Raw genomic sequence first — 22,231 nt, forward strand, 5'->3', positions numbered from 1 at the left:
AGTTAGTTGCAAAATTGTCTGTCCAGTATATTCTTATGCCTTTCCTCCATGTTGCCTTTTAGATCTACAAAGGCTTTCCTATATTGTCGTACCTTGGAAGTCGAACAGAATCTGTTCCGGAAGTCCATTCAACATTCAAAACATTCAACTTCCAAAGTGCGGCTTCTGATTGGCTGCAGGAAGCTCCTGCAGCCAAGCAGAAGCCGCGAAAGCCCCATCAGATGTTTGGCTTCCAAAAGAATGTTCGAAAACTAGAACAGTCACTTCTGGTTTTCAGTCGTTTGGGATCTGGAACATTTGACTTCCACGGCGTTTAGGAGCTGAGGTACGACTGTATATCATTCCAATCTTAAATCAAGAATTCCAGATTAAAGTATATAATACAGGCAATAGTCATACCAATCTGATATGACTCTGCCAATCTTCTTTTGTTCACTGGTGATTCTGATTTGTACATTAACTTTTCCACCCATGTAATTCTCCAGAACTTCCTATTGTCATTCCTTTGTGACCCCTTTCAGTTTCCTCCAAAACTTTGTAGTTGTTAAAAGAGCTGATGCTAATAAGTTGCCAATAAATCATGTAATACTCAGATCCATCTTATTTTTAGAAAATATGTACAGTAACTCCCAGCTGATGGACCATTTCTGGCTGGCTAGCTTGTGTACATGTTTTGTATTTCCTAAAAGACAAGCAACCAGAAAGTTTGCATTTGTGATCAAACCCACAACATGGGGTGGCATCTACCCCTATTTTCACAGTCTTTCCAGCAAAATGGGAAGAGCTGGTGATCAATTTTGCATAATTTTTATGGGTTGGTGTTTTGTGGTGCCTTTCCCTTTTGTATACTGTGTCTTCGCCTAGTGTAAAGAACTGTTGGGGGCAACACTTGCCTCCAGAAATAAATTGGACTTATGCAAAAAGTCTTGTTGATTTTTTTGATTATTATTATTATTATTTTAGGAAAGTGATGAGGCAATGCACAGAAAAGTGTGGGCTAGCAGTTGGTTGATTCAATGTCAAATAACCTTCCTGCAAGCAAACAGGGATGAAAATTCAATAAACAGGTTTGCGTGTGACCAGCATTTATAAAGCAGGAACAGGGAACACTTTGCCCTGCAGCTGATGTTGATCTCTAACTCCTATCATTCCTTCTTTGAGGGATCTAAGCAACAAATTTTGGAAAAGGTTGAAGAAAACTTGCTTGCATCCCACACTCATACTTAACACCACATTTCCGCTTTCTGATTCTCTGAAAGGTATAGATTGTTGTACAAAGGGTTTCCTGTCATTTTACTGCTACTTACAAAGCCTGACCACGCACCCTTTCAAATGGTGATCACTCTGATTTATGACTCTGGCACATTCCCTGTTGTGTTATGACCAGTGGGTAGGACTTTCTTTTATCTTTGAACTTGGTTCCACACTTGCACTTGGTCTGCTGAAGGAACTACTGTAAATTTCTAAAGCTGTGTAATGCTGGCTCTAAGCTTTCTTTGTCCTAAAGTTTTGATAGAAGAGGAACATTGAAAATAGGTTTTCATAAAATTCAGTCTCATCCCAGCACACTCTTCTTCAGTGCTTATCGCAGCTTGTCGCTAACTGACACCTGAAGCCCTAGTTTTAAAATTATTTCTTCAATTTCCTACGTCCACACATGCTCTCAGTGCTCAAACTCAGGCAAATTTTGCCGTGTGAATGCACAATCAGGGAGCAACGTGTTGCAAAACCTTGGGAGTGATCGTTGCCAACTAAAGAGTTGCCACTTCGATAGCAAGTACATCACCTTACACCTTATGGTATCATTATAACAAGCTTGTGGGCTTTTATTTAGTGAATAGTCTTATGTGCATTAAGTAATCCAAGGACATAAGAATAATCGGCAGAGGACTTTAAAAGGTCCCTGACCTCCCCCCGCCCTTCATTTGAAGAATGAGTGAGCAAGCGAGTAAATCAGACAGACCACATGGAGTCAACTCTGCCTGCGTCCCAGCAGTGGGCTGCCACATCACACAGGACCGGATAGGTGGGTGGGGGTGGGGAGAGCAGCATTCTTCCCATTCAGCAGTTTAAAACATAAGCTTGTGGCTGAAGAAAAGCTAATAATCCACTCCAAGCAAAACAGTATCTCAGCTGTCTATAGCCGCCACAGGTGTTTTGTGTTATAAAGAAACAAGGCTGGATGTCTGGAGGTTTCCAGGCTTTTGGTCACAGATTGTTTGGTTGTCCTTGATGACACAGTCTTGCAGCTCTGAAACTGGAATGGAGGATTTGAAATTATGTTAAGGGAAAAGAAACAACTAAATGAACTGCTGGCAAGAGCGGATTTTGTTTTCCCTCGGTTACTAGGTCAGATGTTAGTAGACTAGAAATTGGAAAACGCCTCTTGAGTCAAAATTATTTCTTAGCTTCTTGTGGAAATGTAGGGGCATTTTGTTTTGCTGCAAAGGGATTGAAATGTTCTCCAGTTTTAAAGATCCCTGATCTTATTCTTCAGCATATATAAACCTGGGTTGTCTTATCCCTATGTTTTTATGCCTGTTGCTTGTTGTTAACGGTTACCTGTTTCATGTGATGGGCATGTGGTCATGGTCTACATAGGCAAAGAGTCAGTGCAACCCATCACCAAGTATGTGATTGTTTCTGCATTGGAATTCCTGAGTGCTGATGAATCAAAATGGCCAAAATCCATTCCTCAGCCTGTTCCCTTGTAAGGACCAAATGTCAGGACCACCAATTTAGAAAGCCAGCTCTGTGCTGCTACATGTTGATGGTCTGTCATTCACAGCAGCCAATGTCTGTTATCCATCTTCTGTTGCAAGGAACACAGTTCAGAAAGAAGGAAAATTGTCATATAGGGTGAAAAGCTTGGTGGTGGTTATGTAATCATGAACTTCCCGTCCCAAAATCATTGTCGCCCCTTCAGTTAAAGAGATATGTTAATGTCTCCTTTCTGCCCTACGCAAAGGAGCAGTGTGGTGATGAGCGATAGTTCATCACTCACCCAGTGTCTGCTGTAAATGTTAATGGCCTTCCCATACAGGAAGTGTGTTAGTCATTTACATCCTTTCTCCATAAAATGGCCCAGCACGATTTTAATGTGAGCAGATGATAATGTTGCATAATCCTTTAATTCTACAGCAAAATTGAGCAACAGGGGCTTGCTACAAGCACCAAAACCCGTGCAGTAACTACAGCTAGCAGGGAGAGTATATTGTCTTTAGAAAATGGCATGTTTAATGTTTAGGTGGTGGCTTCTTTAATCAGAAAAGCAAGCAAACAAATACTTTGCATGTCTGTTTCAAATATATTCCTGTGGAAAATGCACTAGAGCCCTTCCACTTTTGTTATGCTATCAGTGTCTTTGTTTGGAGCCCTATGGTGTCTTCTACATAAAACTGAATGTCTCATTCAGCATTTCATGCATCCTGTTTTGCAGTGCTTCAGAATAATCCAGGCATGGCCAGTGTAACCTGTTAGATGCATCAGTTTACATGGCACGTTGCACTTCCACCTTGAGGGCAGGAGGGAAAACATACTAAAAATAAGTGTGGATTCTGTTTTTTGGACATTTGCCCTCAAGATGGCAGCTGTAATTTAAGGCTATGAGATGCTGGATTATTCTCTGCATGTTCCTTCTGAAGCACCTGATGGGCTTTACACTTTGCTGCTGCCCCTAGATCATGGAGGATGAATGAGTGAGAGAATCTGGCTCATTTTCTGAGGTGCTGTTGGATAGCTGGCTTTTGACTAGTAAAGGTAAACCCCTGACCATTAGGTCCAGTCGCGGAAGACTTTGGGGTTGCGGTGCTCATCTCGCTCTATAGGCTGAGGGAACCAGCGTTTGTCCGCAGACAGCTTCTGGGTCATGTAGCCAGCATGACTAAGCCGCTTCTAGCGAACCAGAGCAGTGCACGGAAACGCCGTTTACCTTCCTGCCGGAGTGGTACCTATTTATCTACTTGCACTTGACGTGCTTTCAAACTGCTAGGTGGGCAGGAGCTGGGTCCGAACAACGGGAGCTCACCCCGTCACGGGGATTCGAACCGCTGACCTTCTGATCAGCAAGCACTAGGCTTTTGACTAGCATAGTAGTTTAAAAACTGGAAACCCAACTTCAGTTTTCTTGATTCATCCCGATGCAACTTTAATGAGAATGGGGCTGAAGGGGCAGAGGTAGAAGGAGCTGACCTGCCTGGGTTGTTTACCAAGTGTAAAGAGTTGGAAACGAGGGTTTCTTTCTTTAGGAAGGGGAAGCAGAGGAATAGTGGATGTAGGAATGACTTTAAGGGGAATTGGTGGAATTTGCTTTTTGTAAAGTGTGCATACTATTGGAACAGTGAATGGAGGGTCAGCAAATATTTGGAGTTGGGGGGGCAGTTCATATCCTTTCTCTGCTCTGTATTAATTGTACATTTCATACTTTCCACTTGTTACACATTTTTAGTCTAGTTTGTTTTGATCTGTGTTGGCCTGATACCATTGCCAAAAGGTATTAATTGTAGAATTGTTGAATGTGTTTACACCTTAGATGAAGGTGGGGGGGTGTTGTTGTTGTTTGTTTTTTTTGCAAGTAGGGGCTCTTCCCCCTGAGCTGGCAAGGGTGGACTTGTGGCACTGCCACTTTCTGGTGACAGCAGTTCCCTCAGTGTCCAGCCAGTGATTCATATTTTATCATTGACAGAGGCAAGCATCTGTTAAGTCACCAGTCTGGGTGATTTCCAGGAAGAGAATGATATTAATGAGGTAATCACTGCTTGCTTCAGTGTACTGTGGATGAAAGAAAGCTACAGTTCTGCAATGAATTAAAGTTTTTGGATTAACCCATTGAAGGATTTGTTTACCACCCCAGCACTGGAGGAAGGAAAGGAGCCTGACCAGATTTGTATGATAGTCCCAAACAACTTGAGCGATGGCTCTTGGGCAAGGATAGTAAAAATGGTGCCCGTCCCCCCCAGATATTGCTGGGCCACAACTGGAACATCCCTGACCATTACCCATAGTGGCTGGGACTGATGGCCATTGGAATCCAACTTCTTGGCTACCTGTGGTTTTTTTATCATTTTATTATAAATATCAATACATTACAAAACAATATATACTTAATATTACATTACATATATTACATACAAAACATACCTGTGTTCTATTGTTCACCGTATTTTTGATGCACATATGTGAATATGCATTGTAGACGAAGTGGTGCCATGCTGAAAATTGTGGAGACTTAAAGAACAATGATGATGCACTTCTTGTGGACTCCCTGCCCTGGGAGGTTGACCTAGTATCTTCCCTAATGAGCTCTAGAACGCAAGTAGTGATCGTTGTTTCATTGATTTGGCAGAAATTGGAAACTTTCTTAATTTGAGGTGTGTCGTCCCCCCCCCCCCAATTCTTGCTTTTCCTGTGATGCATCATGATTTTATTGAAGTTCTGTTGTTTTTGTGAAATGCTTAGAAACCTATCCTGTGGAGCAATATGAATACATAGGCAGTTGACATTTCAGTAATGATGCTTTTGAACAGAGATCCTGAAAATTTGGCATCTGTCAAACATAGACCCTGCCAAGTATGTCAAGTAATATTGGAGGGCAGGGTCTGAGATGAGAGGAGTCTTGTCTTGGTCAGAGTTCTTTGGATGTGTCTGGCTGTCCCCCAAAAGGTTCAAAGTGAACTCCTGACAAGCCGTATTCTTATTACGTTTGTTTAGTGTTCTGCTTCTACTCCTCTCAGAACATGATGTATTGACTGTACTACAAGTTTGCTTGATGATTCACTGTGGTGCCATCTCATAACAGTTTGGAAATAAACTTGCTTAATAATTGAATCTGATCACTAGTCCATCTAGCGAAGTGTGGTCCACTGACACAGACGCTCCAGCATTTCTGCCTCTCCCAGTCCTGCTATGCAGAAATACTGGGGGACTGAGCCTGGGACCTTTTGCACACAGAACATACACTTTGCCATTGAGCCATGCCCACCCCCACCCCACCCTCATGTTGAAAACTTGAATCTCCTGGGATGTATAACTCCTCTGAAAAGTTTTGAAGGATTTGATTCTGTTGGCATGAGCATCAGAAGGTGCAAATAAGAATCTTGCAAATTTGAATTCATCGTTGTGTGAGATCAGGGGTTGATAAATTTTGGGTAATCTTGGTGGCCAGCCAGAAATGTGTTGTCTCCAGGACATACCCTCAACGCAGTAGGTGGGGTCTCAAACCTTGTGTCATACCCATTAAACACTTGCCTCTTGAAGTCAAGAGACAAGCTGAAGCATTGCTGAAACAGTCAGAAGTAGAGGCATGCCCACCTTGCTGTGTCTCTGCCCCCTCTTGATCAGCCTGAACCCCACTGCTGCCACCCAGCAGGCATGACAAATAGTTACCGTATCTGCTTTCTTTCTTCACCTTGGAGCTGAAGAGGACAGGTGAAGGTTTGTTTTGATGCTCTTCTGGCACCCATCAAGTGCAGAGCTTAAACAAATAACAGGTTTCTGGTCATCTTTAAAGCAGGGGTAGGAGAACTATCCCTCCCACTCTCTAGTGTTACTGTGATGAGGAAGCCTTGGGCTAGTCTTACTCTCTAGAGGCCACCTAACTAGTCATTATGGCTACTCAAGGGAGCCTTTTTGTTGAACCCTTTGTGAAATCAAAGAAACGTAACCCACATTACCAACATCATGGGGGAGCTTGTTATCAACTCCAAAACTTTTCCAAAACAGCAACATTATTCTGCCCTCTTGTGGAATCCCCTCCCTCCCCAATCTCATGCTTGGCTTTCTTCCTTGGCTGTCATTGTCAAATAATGACAGTTAATGTTAAATTATATTGTGTGTACTTTCCCTAATTTCTCTCTCTCTCTCACTCTCTCTTTTTTAAAAAATGTGGGATTTTTTTTGCATTTGTTAGGTGTTCCTTTTGCTGTTCTTTTAATTTTCTCTCTCCCCTTTTTTTTAAAGATGCAAATGTTGGACAAATTCCCAATGGAAGGAGGACAGAAGGACCCTAAGCAAAGAATCATACCCTTTCTGCCAGGTTTGTAAGGTGAACAATACAGATCTATCCATTGAGATGTTGCCTCTCCTTTGCTGCCCCTTCTCCCCTTTCTATAACAGGACACCTCAAGACACTAACAATATACTTCAAACATAAACTTATGGGTTCAGTACCCACAGTTGTTCAGGGAAGTTTTTAATGGTTGGTGTTTTATTGTGTTTTTAATATTTTGTTGGAAGCTGCCCAGAGTGGCTGGGGCAATCCACTCAGATGGGTGGATGAGGTTGATGATGATGATCATCATCATTATCACCACCATAATCATCTTAAAGGAATAGTGGCACACATGTGGACTTTTCTTTAATACCTTGTTCTACTGCTTTGTGGAATCTGAACACTAATGTGGTCTCTGAAAATGCCTGGAGAAGTACGGAGGGGAGCCCTAGAGCTGACATGCCAAATGCTATAGCCAATTGCTGGCAAAGGAACTGAGGATATGTTCGAATAGCTGATTGCTGCAGTTTTAAAATCACCCGAGGTGTTTACTGTTGGAAGGATAGCTTTTCCTTTTGGACCTCTCCTGCAATTTATTTGTTTCATTTTGTGTGTAGGTTATACGCAGTGGTTTTTGTATCATTAGGACTTTTTGCTGAGGATTCAGATATTTTATCAATATGTCACTTCTGTTGTGGATCTGTTTCTTTCCCCTCAATCCAAATTGCAGTTTGCTGTTGCTTACCCCTCCTGCCCCTGCCAATTTAGCCAACTGTTCTAAGTTCAGCCTGGAATGTAATTGTGAGTGTGTGAAGGACATATTTGCCTAGTGCCTGCTACTGGCTCAACTTCTGAGAGATACACACTCCTCATGTCCATACCATTTTTATTTTTAAAAACAGCAATAGCTCCTCCATGCTACTCCTTTAGCTAAAGGCTTCCCACTGTATTTCATTCAGTGGAATCACTTTGACAAGCTTTTTTAAATATGTATGCTGGGGGGGGGGGAGAGAAGGAGACTAATTCTGGCTTTTTCCCTTTGGAGATTAACAGCTCTTTTCCAGGGCAGCGCTTGTGCCTTACAGATCTTTAAAAGTATTGGATGATACTGATTGATTGCATCTGCTTCAGTCTTGTCTCTGGTGTGGCCTTGGGGTTGAAACAACTTTGGTCATACTGGTGGGTGACTTGAATCAGGGAATAGTAGATGGGGCGTTAACCCTTGTTGGTTTTCCTGGAGTTTTCAGCAACTTTCATGACCATTATATCACTTTGGTCCATCTCTCTTGCTTGAGACTTGGAGACTCAGTGTTATGGTGGCTTTGATTCTTTCTTGAGGGACCAGTTCAGAAGGTGGTGTTGTGGGACTTCCATCTCATGGCCTTTAAGATGCTGCAGAGGTACCATCTTATCCCCCATATGCTTTTAACATCTGTGTGTAACCACTAGAGTGTCACCCAAGGCTTGTACATGGGCAGCAGGAGCATAAATCTGAAGCAGCTAGCACACGAATCACACAGCCATGTGTTTAACCTACAGGATAAAAAGTCATCCCAAAGCCAGGCATGGCTACACCCAGTAGCACAGCTGCCTCCTCATTTTTTTCACTCTTGAAACATGCAGAAGAATAGCACACTTTTTTTTTACCCAGAAAAAGTGCACATTTTAGCAGGCTGGTGGATGGATGCTGTTCTGCATCTGTCGTTCAAAAGGAAGCCTTCCCGTTAATTCACAGAGGGAGTTGTGTGTGTCTTTAAGTGACTGCTGATAAGCTTAGCGAAGGGAGGCTGTTTTGGTGTAAACCCCTCTTTGCTTCACAGCCTTTATTCTGATGCACATCTTAAACTAGTACAGAATGCATCTGCTTATGCTGATGCAATATTAGTAACAATAGTGGCATATTCATTTCTGGACTCAGTTTACAGCACTGACCTTTTAAAATCCTAAATGTTTGGCACGTTAGATCAGTGCCAGAGGACCTGCTCTCAGGTTCATTGTCATGGTGAGGGTCTTCTGAGTAGTGGCCCCACATATTTGGAGCTTTCCCCTGGAAATGGTATGCATAGCTCTGTTTTTTTAAATGGATGTTTTAGTTCACCTGTTACTGAGATGTTGCATGCTGTGTTTTTGAAATTGTTGTTTTGAGTTTAACATTGGTGTGTTCTTACTTATGTGTTTAAATTTCATTATGCTTACAGTCACTTTTGTAAGTTGCCTTTTGGAAGCCTTTGCTCTGAAAAGCAGTGTAAAAAATTCCTTAAATATATTTTCTGCATTCCCAATTGTAGTTTCCTAACTCCTTTTTTGCAATACCTATATCCTCCAATTCCCCTTGTCCTCTTCCTTGCTGATACTGGAGATGATTTAGCAGGAGGTCAGCAAAGGAAATTTTGCTACATCTGGCACTGAAAACACAGAAGCTTTTAAAGAGATGGTCACAGTGAGGTGTTTAGGTTTAGGAGAGAGCAAGTGAATGGGAACCCCAAAATTGCTACTTCATGATTTCATTATAGCACCACAAATTTCAACCATTTTTCTGCTGCTGAAGGTGGAGGGAGTCTTTTGGGCTCATACGTCTAGTAAAGCCCTTTAAAAGATTTGATTTTGCACCTGAGTGCCTTTTGTATATGTGGGTATAATTGCAATTTAGCAACCACCATGGCTTCTTCCAGGAGGTGCATTCTGGTTCCAGCTGTTCCATAAATTGTGGTATCAGCAAAACAAGCCTAACTCTGGCTTGGATGCAAAGAAGAAAAAGTTTGCTGTGCAATTTTTCATGCCAGCAGAGTGGGATGGGGGGTGGGGTGGGGGACAGGGAGCATAGTACCAGGCCCAACTGACAGCAGCCGAGACTTGGAAAAACAGGAATTACATTTCGGCTTCATTCTGTTTCTGAAGCATTGCAACCTATTTTTGGAAAGCAGAGGAAGGCTCGCTTCCAGAAAGGTTGTCCTGACTGGTGTGTTTTGCCTGCTGAATGTCTTTCCGTTCCTTTCTTTTTATGAAATATTTTTACACTGGAAAGCAGGGAAGATGGTAAAGTTATCTGAAGCTGAACTCAGAGGAGCTTTTAAAAGTCTGTTCCAAAGGGAATGGAAGCTGTACAACAAGATCCTGAATCACTCTCTAGCTTGGATTTTAATCCCAGCTGCATAGGTTTTACCAGCTTCCCGGGCTCACAAATGCTTTGCGCCACCGGGATGCAGATCTTTCCTGGCCAAGCACAGCCTTTGTCAGCCAGGGGCCAGGGGACCTTTGGCATGGGAAGATCAAGCTCCCAGATCTGCGCCTACCAAATCAGTAAGCCCAACTCAGGCTTGCAGACTCTGCACAACTCTCCAAGATTGTCCTGGCTCCTCTGGCAGCAGCAAACCCTGAGGTGCAGCAAAATCCAGGCCCCTGTCAATGGCCATGTCCCTGCAGCATTCTAAATCTCTCCTTATTCAAGCCATTGGAGCAACCCTCCTGTGTTTCCAAGACCAAATGGTTTGGAAATTCAAGAGAGGAGAAACAGAACAGCAGAAATGTTTATGTTGGATGCCCTTCCAACTCTCCCCAAAGAAGAAGCTTGGGAACGGGGTGGGAGACTTCTGGCCCAGAGGAGTAGCATATTAAGCATGTAGCCCAATGGTTAATATTACGGAGAAATTAGTCCTATCTGTGTTCCGCCTTTTTTAAAATGGTCACACACACACACGCCCACACCCTTATAATTTGCTTTTTCTGCATCCCACTCACAATAGCATACTAGCGCTTGAATTTCATTACCAGTGTGGGTATTTGGCTCCTGCTTTCTGTTTCAAATATGCTGCTTTCTGGGAAGCCCTGATTGGTAACATTATACATTGTGGTTTCTGTCGCCTGAAAAAAAATGTTTCCAGTGATCCTCCCCATCCAGCTGCCTCTAGCATTCTTCACAAAACTATAACACATTCAGACTTGAGGCCTTTGATAGGAACCAAGGAAGCATCTTTGATTCAGCATGCAAAATATTTTTCTGTGGGGAACAAATGCCATTGGTTCTAGTTTTGTTTCTTATAGCAACACCCAATCAGTTCTCTCCCTCTATTTTTTATAAAGTGAATATTTAGTTTTTTGTGTGGGATTACCTCTGAAACCATTAGGAAAGACTCTGGTATTCAGATTTGAAAAAGTTCTCTAAATGCTACCATAAAACTGTTTCTGTAATGGAAATCATTCCCTGTTCCTTTCCTCACTGCTCATGTTATAGATGTGCATTTTTAAAAGACTGAGCAACCATTATGAGAATGAGGACACTACTATTATTTAGCCAGCAACACATAGTAGGGGGCTGTGCCTTAAACACTGATATAAAAAGGGGCTTCTCTTGTGTGGTGTTTCACCATTTCTATAAGAATGAAGTTTATCAGAGAGTGGGTTTGACCTTGTTCAGATGTGCGCTACAAAATCTTCTTGAAGTTGCAAGAGTTCAGTGGTACCTCAGTTTAAGAACAGTCATGTTTACAAACAATTTGGTTTATGAACTCCACAAAACCGAAAGTAGTGTCCTGTTTGTGAACTTTACCTCGGTCTAAGAACAGAATCCGAATGGTGGAAGGGCACCGGCGGCAGGAGATCTCATTAGGGAAAGCGCGCTTCTGTTTAAGAATGGTTTCAGTTTGAGAACGGACTTCCAGAACGGATTAAGTCTGTAAACCCAGGTACCACTGTATAGAGTTTTCCTCTAGCTACTTCCAGAGGTGGTTCTGTAGTATGTAGATCCAAGACAGCCTCCTTTGATTAGAGGAAAGTTGGAAATACTTGGAATGAAATATTGTATCTTGCGCAGTTGGCATTCAACAATATTTAGTTCTTTAGGAATATTGGAAAATTCTCTCCATGAATCATGAAAACTGTTCATGTGCATAACAGCTCAGACCTGCAGAGTCCTGATGTGTTGGTTTTAGTTGAGGGTTATGTTTTCTAATGCCACAGGTGTTTGTTTATTTGTTTGCTTTTAATACCCAGATGGCTCTGGCATTGTTTGGAAATGCAGAAGGTAGTATTTCAAGCCTTTGACCAATCTAATGCCATTTCTTGCTCGGAGCTCTCAGATGCCCAGAATAAAAAACTGCAAACTACTTGAAAAATCCATGGAAACATGAATCAAGGTAAAATACTCTGAAGTTTTTGCATCATTATTCTCACTCCATTTACACTCTGCTTTAGGGCTAAGCAAAGTTCAAATAAATAGTAGACAAGCCTTTTGAAATGATGGTGAGATGATTTAGTATCATTTGACATTTCCAGCAGACCTGGAGGTCACACAATAAGCTAACATCCATCCTAACAGTACCAGGAAACTTCACAGACCAATAAATTATGATGATAGGATATTGATCATGTAAGGCAGGGGTGGGAACCTTTATCAGGTTTGACCTCATCAGTCTCATGATACTTTCATGACATCACATGATTGACAGGTAGATTGTCTCACGCATTTGTCAAAATCCCTTATGTGGTGTTCTGCAAAGCTCCATTCAGGGGTTTGAAAAAGGCTTATTTCTTCTCTCTCCCTGGAAGGCACATGCAACCAAAGTGAGCAGACTTTCTAAGGTGCCCTGATTTCAGAGGTTTAAAGGAGCAGTGTGAAGTGGCTCCTAAAGGGCTTTGCAAGGTGCCCACACAGGAAGGACAAATTATATCAAGCTGTAGATTTATTTATTTTTAATAGTGTCTGTCCTGATTCAGATGCTCAATTTCTGGCTTTCTGAACCTTAGTTCAGTAGCTGGAGATGAGTGATGAGACCATGTACTCCCTCCTCGCCTCTCCCTGTGATTCTTCCCATTCTTGGTACTTACATCCTGGTTTAATTAAACAACTGTTGTAGTTTAACATCTGTTTCCTAACCAGGACCTCAAACCTACTTCAGCCTAAAATGGTCGTAGGTATGTATAGTTTATTTTTACGTCATGAACTTGCAAAATACAGAACTCTGCTCACAAGCTGTGGTGGAACAAGAGGCTATGCCCTCTTTTGAATGTCCAAGCAACTGTGCAGAATGCTCTACAGATGAAAGGTGGGTTGGCGGGGAAATTGAAAGAGGGAGACCCCAAGAAAGAAAGAGAGCTGAAACAACAAATGAGCTCCTCTAGATTAGCTATGTGTAGTGTCTGCCAAATCTTTCAGGAAGCAGCTTTTATAAGCAGAACTAAGTTTTCCAAACTCCCTATATCCATGGTGATCTAGAGGCTGTTCCCACCAGTGTTTCCTTGAAGGGGCTGGATAGAACTGTATGGAAACAAAACTTTGCCCAAAGCCAAAGTTTTTAACTTTGGCTGTGAAATTGCTTTTGTGGAAGCTTAAGCTGAAGACCATGGCGGACTTCCAAAGGAGAAGATTTAACAGGATAAAAATGTTGAAGTTAGATTGTTATCTGCTTTCTGCCTCCCTCCCATGCTGCGCTGCTTGAGATCCTGTTAGCCTTTTTTCCATCAGATTTCTTGAACACTCCCTGTAGAATCATGGCAATTTGGGGGGGGGCATGTACTTGTGTTCTTATTTTGCTTAGGCATAGCTTCAAGTAGAGTTCAGATGCACCCCCCTCCCCAAGACCAGTGAAAAGTTGAATCTGAGCCATTACTGTCAGAGTGAGGCACTTAACTCTCATGTGCATGACGTGATAAGTTTCAATCTTTGGACTTCTTGGTTCATAGTGCTGTCTCTTAGCCACTGCAGTACATCACCTCAGCATAATAGAATAGTGAGTAGAATTATTAGTACAGCCTTTCGTTTGCTGCCTGGACTGTCTGGACCCAATTAACTTTGATTTTGTTTGCCAATCCACCTTATGCTGTGTCACAACCATGCAGCCCCTGGCATACATTTAAAATTGTATTGCATTCTCTCGGAAGGATGTGTCCCTGTAACCAGCGCTCACAAGGCCATTTAATTTGATGTTGACAGTAGGCTGCTGTGCCACTCTTGTGGCAAGCACTCTTTGAAGCTGTAGCCGCATTGCATATCTGCCTATTCCAGGGTTCTAATTTTTCCTCCTGGAAATAGATGATGTCCATATGTTTAAAAGTGAACTGGAGGCCAAACCAGGCAGGGTGTAATTTGAGAGGTGATGAAAAGTGTATTTCTTTCAAAAGAGTAAAAGTGGGATGGGAAGAGAATGGTGAGGAAATATAGTCACAGTACGTAATTACATTCAAAGGTATGGCGGGTGCACTTTCTGCAAAGAATGCAGGTTCTGCCAAAAGATAACATTGCTTCCTAAAAAAAGGTGTAGCCAACTGAATCCTGCCCACCCTGAGTGCTGTACAGGTACAAAGAGGGATGGGACTCACCATCCAACATCTGACAGAAACCCCAGTGATGTGGGGTGGAAATTACCTAGCAGAAAGTCTGCCTTGACTCTTTTCAGCTGAACTTCTTTCTCTGCTTCTAGAGTTTAGCCTTATATTGTTGCCATGTAGGATTTTCCCTAATACTCTCAGATGTTGAAAAAGCAATAACCAAATGAATTGATGTAAGCAAGGAGATTGAGGAAGTTAATGTAATTGGATATTCCTGTGCAGATTTTTCTGGTGTCTTTGACATTCCCCGCTTGGGATGTGAAGCCTTACCTCTTCATTGGGGATTGTACCCATACATAGCTTTGCTGGTTTCCTTTATGTAGCATGCAACCTATTTATCTAATGTCTAAAATGACCCCAGATATTTTTGTTATAGTCGCCGGAAATAGTTTGCATTCCGACCCATGTATACTTTGAGCTTTAAATATTAAAAAAATGTGAGTGGTGGTACTTTGGCTACCCTTTAAATCACGGTACTGATTGGGGGACCTTGCAGATATTGTTTGATTCTATCTCCCATTAGTCCCATTAGCCAACATGAGCAGTGATTAGGGTTGATGGAAGCTGTATTCCAGTGACATGGAGGGCCACCGGTTCAACAACATTTGGGGCTTGCCATATTGGCTACCGAATCAACTTAGCTAATTGAAATGATTGCCTTTTGGGAAGCGGCTAACTTGCAGTTTCTTAAGGTGACAAACTTGAAATTATTTAATAGTTGAGTTTGTAAGGAGCGGGCTTTTAAAACAGCTATACATTATTTTGTGATTGAGAGAGAGGTTTTAAAAAGCAAATAAACAGACCTTTTCTATCCCTGCCCTTTGAATGCTCAGATAAGAAGCCTCTTGAGCAGGCATTTTGATACATGGAACTGTCCAAGGAAGGGAATATAAATGGCTAAATGATTAAAGGAGTTGCGATTGCAATCTGCCTTGTCTGTCTCTAGAAACTGAAGTTGTTTGTTCTAATGTAGAAGTTCTTCACATATGGCATATGATGCAATTTGTGGTAGATTTACAAACCTCGCCATTGCTGTGCTCTCCTTCACTCCTAGTTCAAAGCTTGGATGCTTAGTCCAGCTCTTTTCAACTGACCAGGATTGCTGCCTTGGAAATCCTCTGTTGTGGGAATGCAAGTGCTTATAATCCATTTTCAGAACAGCACAAACCTAAATAGCAACATTTCCACACATTGGCATGGCCCACTTTAGAAATAAAGACAACATTTTATACCTGAAGCTATTATACTTGCAGATGTCTAATGTAAAATCGAGAACAAGTCAAATCTCATAAGGAATAAGGAAGCATATTTGTATGAGTATCTTTTAAAGGACTTGGCTTTGAACTCTTTCCTAAACACAGTGCTGATGTTTCTGTTTCATGGTTTTCTTTCTTGCAGAGTTGTGCTGAAAGTAAATGGCTAAATTGTGCAGAAATACATTCTTTTTTTTAAAAAAAAGTATGGGGTCAGTTCATGTCATAAAAATGTGGCCTGAATAATTGGAGGGTGCCTGCCTCTTTCAAGATTGCTTCTTTAATATTTATGTCTCTTGGAAGGTTTTGTGTGTGGGACATTAATGGTTTCCCTTTGCAAAGGAAACTGCTGCAAAGGGGAGAAGGCTACTGTGGTGATTTTTTTAAAGTGTAACTGCCCTGAGACTTCAGAATAGGGCAGGGCATTGTATATAAATAAAATGTCTGCTCCTTGGAGTGGAGGGAGAAGGAGCAGTAGCATTTCTACATCTTAAGATGCTGGCAGAGTTCCTGTATCTGTCACTTCCCCTAGCAGTCAAGTAGAGGAGAAATTTTGTGTATATTTATGACTAGCTGGCTTCTTACTAACTCAGCTATATACCTTTATTTAATTTATCAGGTTAAAACACACAACTGCTCTCTATATACATAAATTGATTAGAATGTTTTTAAATATTTCTAGGAAATTAGTAATATTCATATTTGCAAGGCTATATTAAAGGCTTGCTTATAACTAGACTATAAACAAATCTTGACGTTACTGGAAATCCCTTGTTTGTTTGACGTATGCCACTTAATACAACAAAATCTCTAAACTGTTTGCATAAAGTATGGTATCACGAGCAATAAATAAATACATAATATCAAAATGCATTAGTAACCCGGTAAAATATTTCGTGGAAAATTACTACAGAAATGTTCTAGCTGTGTGATCAGAAAATAGAGACAAAGAAAGCCTGAAGAAATGAGTACCGTATGTTTTTCACAGGCATTTAAAACCTACCACAGTGGAAGCATCCCAAATACAGTGGTACTTCTGGTTAAGAACTTAATTCGTTCTGGAGGTCTGTTCTTAACCTGGAACTGTTCTTAACCTTAAGCACCACTTTAGCCTATGGGGCTTCCTGCTGCTGCCGCGCCGCTAGAGTACAATTTCTGTTCTCCTGAAGCAAAATTCTTAACCCAAGGTACTACTTCTGGGTTAGCGGAGTCTGTAACCTGAAGTGTCTGTAACCCAAGGTACCACTGTAGTGTTCTAGATTCTGAAAGAACCTGCTTTTGTTCTATCACATTGTGACACTATATAATAGTCTGGCCATCAGAGCCTTCTCTAAAGGGTGTACAGTTTGTCTGGGTCTGTACAAGGGAAAGTGGTCCTAAATTGTTTTGGCTTTAAAAGTCAGTAACAAATGACTAACTGGCAGCTGGTACTTTTCTCTTTCTTTAACGCAAATGACACATGTTTACAGTAAGTTACCTCACTCAGCACTCTAGTGCTGAATTTTGCACAGGCTGCAACCTCTGGAGCAGGTGCAAGGATCGTCCCACATATAATGCAGTGCCGTAGCCTAATTGCGAGGTTGCCAATGCGTAGGCCACAATAGACAAACTATTCCTGTACAGCAGGGGTGCACAACCTGTGGCCCTCCAGATGTTGTTGGACCACACCTCCCACCATCCCTGATCACTGGCTATGCTGGCTGGGGCTGATGGAAGTTGTAGTCCAGAAACATCTGGAGGGCCGCAGGTTGTGCACCTGGTACTATATGGGAAAGGGAATATTTGTTGTGCCAGCCGAAGTTGGTAGTAGGCGTTATGAGCCACAGAAATCATCACCTGGACCTCTTGATGGCTGAGATGGTTCCAGGAGCACACCCAAAGTGCATGCCTTTTTCTACAGAGAGAGTGGAACTCCATACAGAAAAGATAAATAACCCAGGTCCTGTACCTGGGGACCACTCAACCACAAGATCTTTGTCTTGTCACGATCCATTCTCATTAATTAGCCCCACATACAGTAATAAAAATGTGGCACTAATGTTGTTTAAACTGTATCAGACCAGATTAATTGGTACAGGAAGCATAGCGGTGTGTCTTTCACCAGCTGAAAATGTGAGAGCTGTGTTCTGCTTTCTGTGAGTCCTCATAGAGCACTTGTGCTTTTCCTACTCTATTGTCTGCTGCCTTAAAAAACCCCACAAAAGTTTAAAAGAATGCAATATCTCTGGATCAAATAGAAAAGCCATAATGTTCATGGATGTGTTGAAGAAATGAACATGCATTACTGTGATTGCTTGTGCAAATGGCTAGAGAGATTAACTGGCCATTTACTCTGATTGCTTGCATGTTTTATGTGCACATCAATAAGAAAATGTGAGTTACAATTTTTCTTTCAACTCTGGTGACTGAGTGAATCTTGGAGAGACGCCAACCCAATTGCTGTCTGAGTTCTAAATATAGAAAGAAGCACTGCTGACCCTAGTTACTGGAATATCCAGTTTCTACCAACTGGAAAAATATAATGAAAATTCCATGATGATTTTAGTTGATGTAGTGGCACATTACATTTTATAATTTGTGGCCACAGAGAATTTGGACCAAAATTATTGTCAATAAAACAAGGGCCCCACCCCCAAGATAATGAAATTTGTTCCATTGTGGATATAAAAAAGGAGCCAGCATCTTAAACTTTTCCATGAAGGACTTCTTCACAATCTTGCTTGACTTGCTGACAGATTGATTCAAATTTCCATGTTCCTTGCTTCAGAACTGCAGCTATGATGGTGGGAAACTTCATATGGGCTGTTGAACTTGGAAGAAAAAGTTGTGAACGCCTTTTCTACTACATCATATTTTTTGAAAAGTTACTCGTTTGCTGAACTACTGTGCAGTTGTCATTCAGGCTCTGTACACAGATTCTTCCCTCCCTGGGGTGGGTCAAACATTCAGGAGTCATCAGATCCAATTGGGGTACAGTCGTGCATGGTGCTATGCAACTTCAGTAGGCAAACAGACCATCATTAATTTGAAAACACTTGACTATCATAATTTCTTCTTTGAATTTGCAAAGCTAGCTCATTGGGCAAATAGATTCTAGGCTAGCTATCTGCCCCTCCACCTGTGATAACTCTTACTAGTCAAGAGTTTGACATAAACATGAGCTCAAATGGATAAGGACAGAGTTATTTCAGCCAGGGCTGGCTCAAGATACTTTGCTGCCTGAGATGGAGGACAATATGGCACCCTTCCCCAAGGCACATACAGAAGCCAGCTGGACTGGTGGAATTCCAATACTGATGAAAGGACAGTTTCTTCTACTGCAGCTGAAGACAGCAGGCTAGTGTAGCAGGCCACATGGCACTCCGAGCTCTGTCCTCCTGAGGCAGCTGTCCCACTTAGGGCAGGACCTGTCTATAGTAAGCATCTTTGAATGTTTCCGTTGGTCCTCTCTCTTGGAGTACAAACAGTGCATGTGTACATGAAAAGGAGTGTTGGCTTTCTTAGTTCAATGCCACTCACACTGGAGGAACAGCTCCCATTTTACTTCCATCTCAAAGTATATCCCGTATGGAGACTTCCGGGTTAGCGCCATCGCCGAATGGCGGATTCCCTCCAAGCTCCGGAGGGAATCGGCTTAGCAGGGGTCGGGTCCTGCCGCGGCGGCGACGCGGGGACCCTAAAAAACCACAGGCGCGGAAGCCTGTGGACCTGGTGACTCGGCGGGCACCATTTGCGCCCCCCCGACCTGCGAAGGAGCCTTTTTAAAGGTTCCGGAACGGGGGACGGGGAGCAGCATGGTGCTGAGAGTCCTCTGCTTCCCCTGCTGAGTGAAGCCGCATGCCTGGACGGAGAGCGCTGACTTTTTCCTGGGAACATTCGGACTAAAAGCAACAACCCGTGAGTAATACGGAAATGGGACTTCTAAAAGGAAAAATTTTATTGAATCTGGCACGATCGGGGAAAACGCAAAAAGGAAGTCTGTCTTCCCTGCCTTGTAAACAATCTGAAGCAAGGACTAAATAATTAAGGTCGAGAGAATATCTCCTTTTTATTGGACTAAACTATTAACTACACGGATTGACAGTATAAGTAATCGTGCTGGAGGATAAGAGCTAACTTTGAGAGCCAAAGTGCCCGCCCCTGAGACCCGGGAGTGATCCGCGAGAGGAGCCTGCTGAGGGGACATAGAAGACTTTGACAGCTGTCAAATTAGCTGTCAAAGTGGGGAAAAACAGAGAACTTTGTTTCTGATGTCTTTGCTGGTTATATTCGCTACAATATAGTGATAAATTGTTGAAAATAAAGAAGAAATTGAAACAAGTTAACTGGACTGTTGGGCTGGAAGTGTAAGGAATACTTAATAACCAGAATCCCTCTAGAGGGGGTTCAGGGACACTACAAGAATGGAAATAGGCCGGAAAATACTAGCTGATCTGGATGAGGTTGCCTTTCTCGTGAGAAAATTGGTAGAGCAAAGTCATGTTTTGTCTACAGTCCAGCCAGCTGAACAAGAAAGGAAACTTCAGAAACTTGAGGAAGTGGAGAAAGAGATATTGGTTGAACAGGAGCAGCAGGAAGGAGGGGCTGAAATGCTACAGAAGGCAAAGGAGAGCCGGAGGCCTGACAAGATGGATATAAAAGAAAAAAAGGACTGGGTGATGAAAATTTGGTTTGAATTGAGGAAGGAGGAATGGAAAGACCTCCTTTTGTGGAGATCTGAAGATTTTGGGACATTTGGACCTAAAAGGATTAAGAAACAAGTTCTGAGTCCCTCCTTTAAAAATGGAGGCCCCGCTGGAAGGAACATGGACATTTTTGGGACAGAGCCCTTCTGAGATTTGGTGGTTAATACAAAGGACTATCAAAAAAACCGGCAGATAGGAACTGAGAGAGAATTAAGAGCCTCTGATGTGAGGAATCCAGGCTGATACCAGATGGACTAATGGACAATGGTTTAGGGATTGAAACCGGGAAAGGGAGGGTGGGGTCTGGGAATCCGAAGGGTGTACAAATATATTTTGATTTTTTCTAATGTTTCTTCTTTTTTGCTTTGTTATCAATACAAAGATGGGGAATCCGTGGAAGGGAAACTGGGTCGATCTTAGAAAAAGTCTTTAAGCATAATGACCAATGTCTATAAGTTAAAATTTGATACATAAATTGTATTAAGTATAATTAATAAATCAGGGTTAAAAAATTAGGGATAAGAACTTGTTGAACTAATACTTGGACATGGAATACAAGAAAGGGAGGCGAGGGGAAGTCGCGGAAAAAAGTTACTGAAAATTAGGATTGTAAATGAGGAATGTTCTTTTTTCTTTTCTAATTTTTGTCTTTTTTCTTCTGTCTTTTCTTTTTTTCTCTTTATATTTTCTCTGGAAAGTTGTTTTTGGTTTTTTGTATATTATGTGAAACTTCAATAAATATCATTAAAAAAAAAAAAAGGATATCCCGTATGTTTCGCTCTATAACACGCACCTGACCATAACACGCACATAGTTTTTAGAGGAGGAAAACAAGAAAAAAAAATTCTGAATGAAACAGTGGATGTATCATTTTTGTGCTTCATGCTGTGGCCGCAGACATGTGATTTGACGGTGAGTTTGGGGTAGCCCAGTGCAAAAATCCTGAGAATCCATGTGGATCTGTTGCTTTGTAACCACGTTTTGGCACCATTGTGGCCCCAGGAAACAGTGGGGCGTGGTTTTTTTGGTTCAGGCTGTAGCCATGGACATGCTATGTGATCTGATGGTGAATTTGGGGTGACCCAATGCAAAGATCCTGAGGATCCATGTGGATCCATGCTTTGTAACCACGTTTTAAGTGGGGAGGGAAGGAAAAACACAGAAGGGACAAGGAGCACGAGAGGGGTGTACAGAGAAGCAGCTGGCTAACAATGCAAGAGAGGGGTTTAACGGAAGGGAGGAAAGGAAGGCAAAAGTTTCCCCCCACCCCCCCACCCCCCCTCTCTCCCCCACCTGCATGTTTTCTGGCTGCCTGTGAGTCCCTAGAATGCTGAGCCGGGTGGGCTGGAGCCTGCGCGCAGTGTGACTAGGAAGGAATTAGAAGGAAGGACGCGATCCTTTCCTTTCCCCTCTGCTTGCCAGGAGGACAGGGGGTTTCCCTCCTCTTTGTTGCGTTTGAGCAAACACAGCAACCGAAAACAAAAGAGGGTGGGCAGTAAGACCCTGAGGCAGAATGCAGGAAAGCAGCAGCCTCCTCTCCTCCGTGACTCTCGATCTGATTTTTGCCCCTGCACTCGGGCCAGTCAGCTCCAAGGACCACACATTCGCTCAATAACACGCACAGACATTTCCCCTTACTTTTTAGGAGAAAAAATGTGAGTGTTATAGAGAGAAAAATACGGTACATTCTCACCTTACAAGCATGACAGTTTTGTGGTCACCTATCCAAAAAGGCAGAAAAGAAAATTGAGCAAGCTTTTATGGACTGGAATCACCATTGCCTTTTTGTTCCAGCAGGAACGTCCAGACAAAGCAGTTTTACTTGTTATAAGGGACAGGTGCACTTGTTGCAGGGAGCATCTTGGTATATCTGTGGCAAAAACTGTAAATCACTGATACACATACAATCAAGGCTTACACACATATCTACAGGGGTATTTTAAGGAATACATAGCTGTGGTTTTCACCTTGGGTTTGCTGCA

At 42.3% G+C, this 22,231-nt stretch overlaps 1 protein-coding gene across 4 annotated transcripts in view; it reads left to right on the forward strand.

Annotated features, from left to right (window-relative positions):
* Positions 1 to 22,231, forward strand: part of SH3PXD2B (SH3 and PX domains 2B) — a 104,043-nt gene that overhangs the window by 35,389 nt on the left and 46,423 nt on the right. For all 4 annotated transcript variants that reach the window (XM_081852051.1, XM_081852048.1, XM_081852050.1 and 1 more), the window contains exon 3: positions 6,958 to 7,033. In XM_081852051.1, coding sequence (XP_081708177.1) covers positions 6,958 to 7,033 — 76 coding nt within the window. The remainder of the gene's footprint in view (positions 1 to 6,957; positions 7,034 to 22,231) is intronic.

Source organism: Podarcis erhardii (genome assembly GCF_964252035.2).
Source record: "Podarcis erhardii genome assembly, chromosome: 2".
NCBI lineage: Eukaryota > Metazoa > Chordata > Lepidosauria > Squamata > Lacertidae > Podarcis > Podarcis erhardii.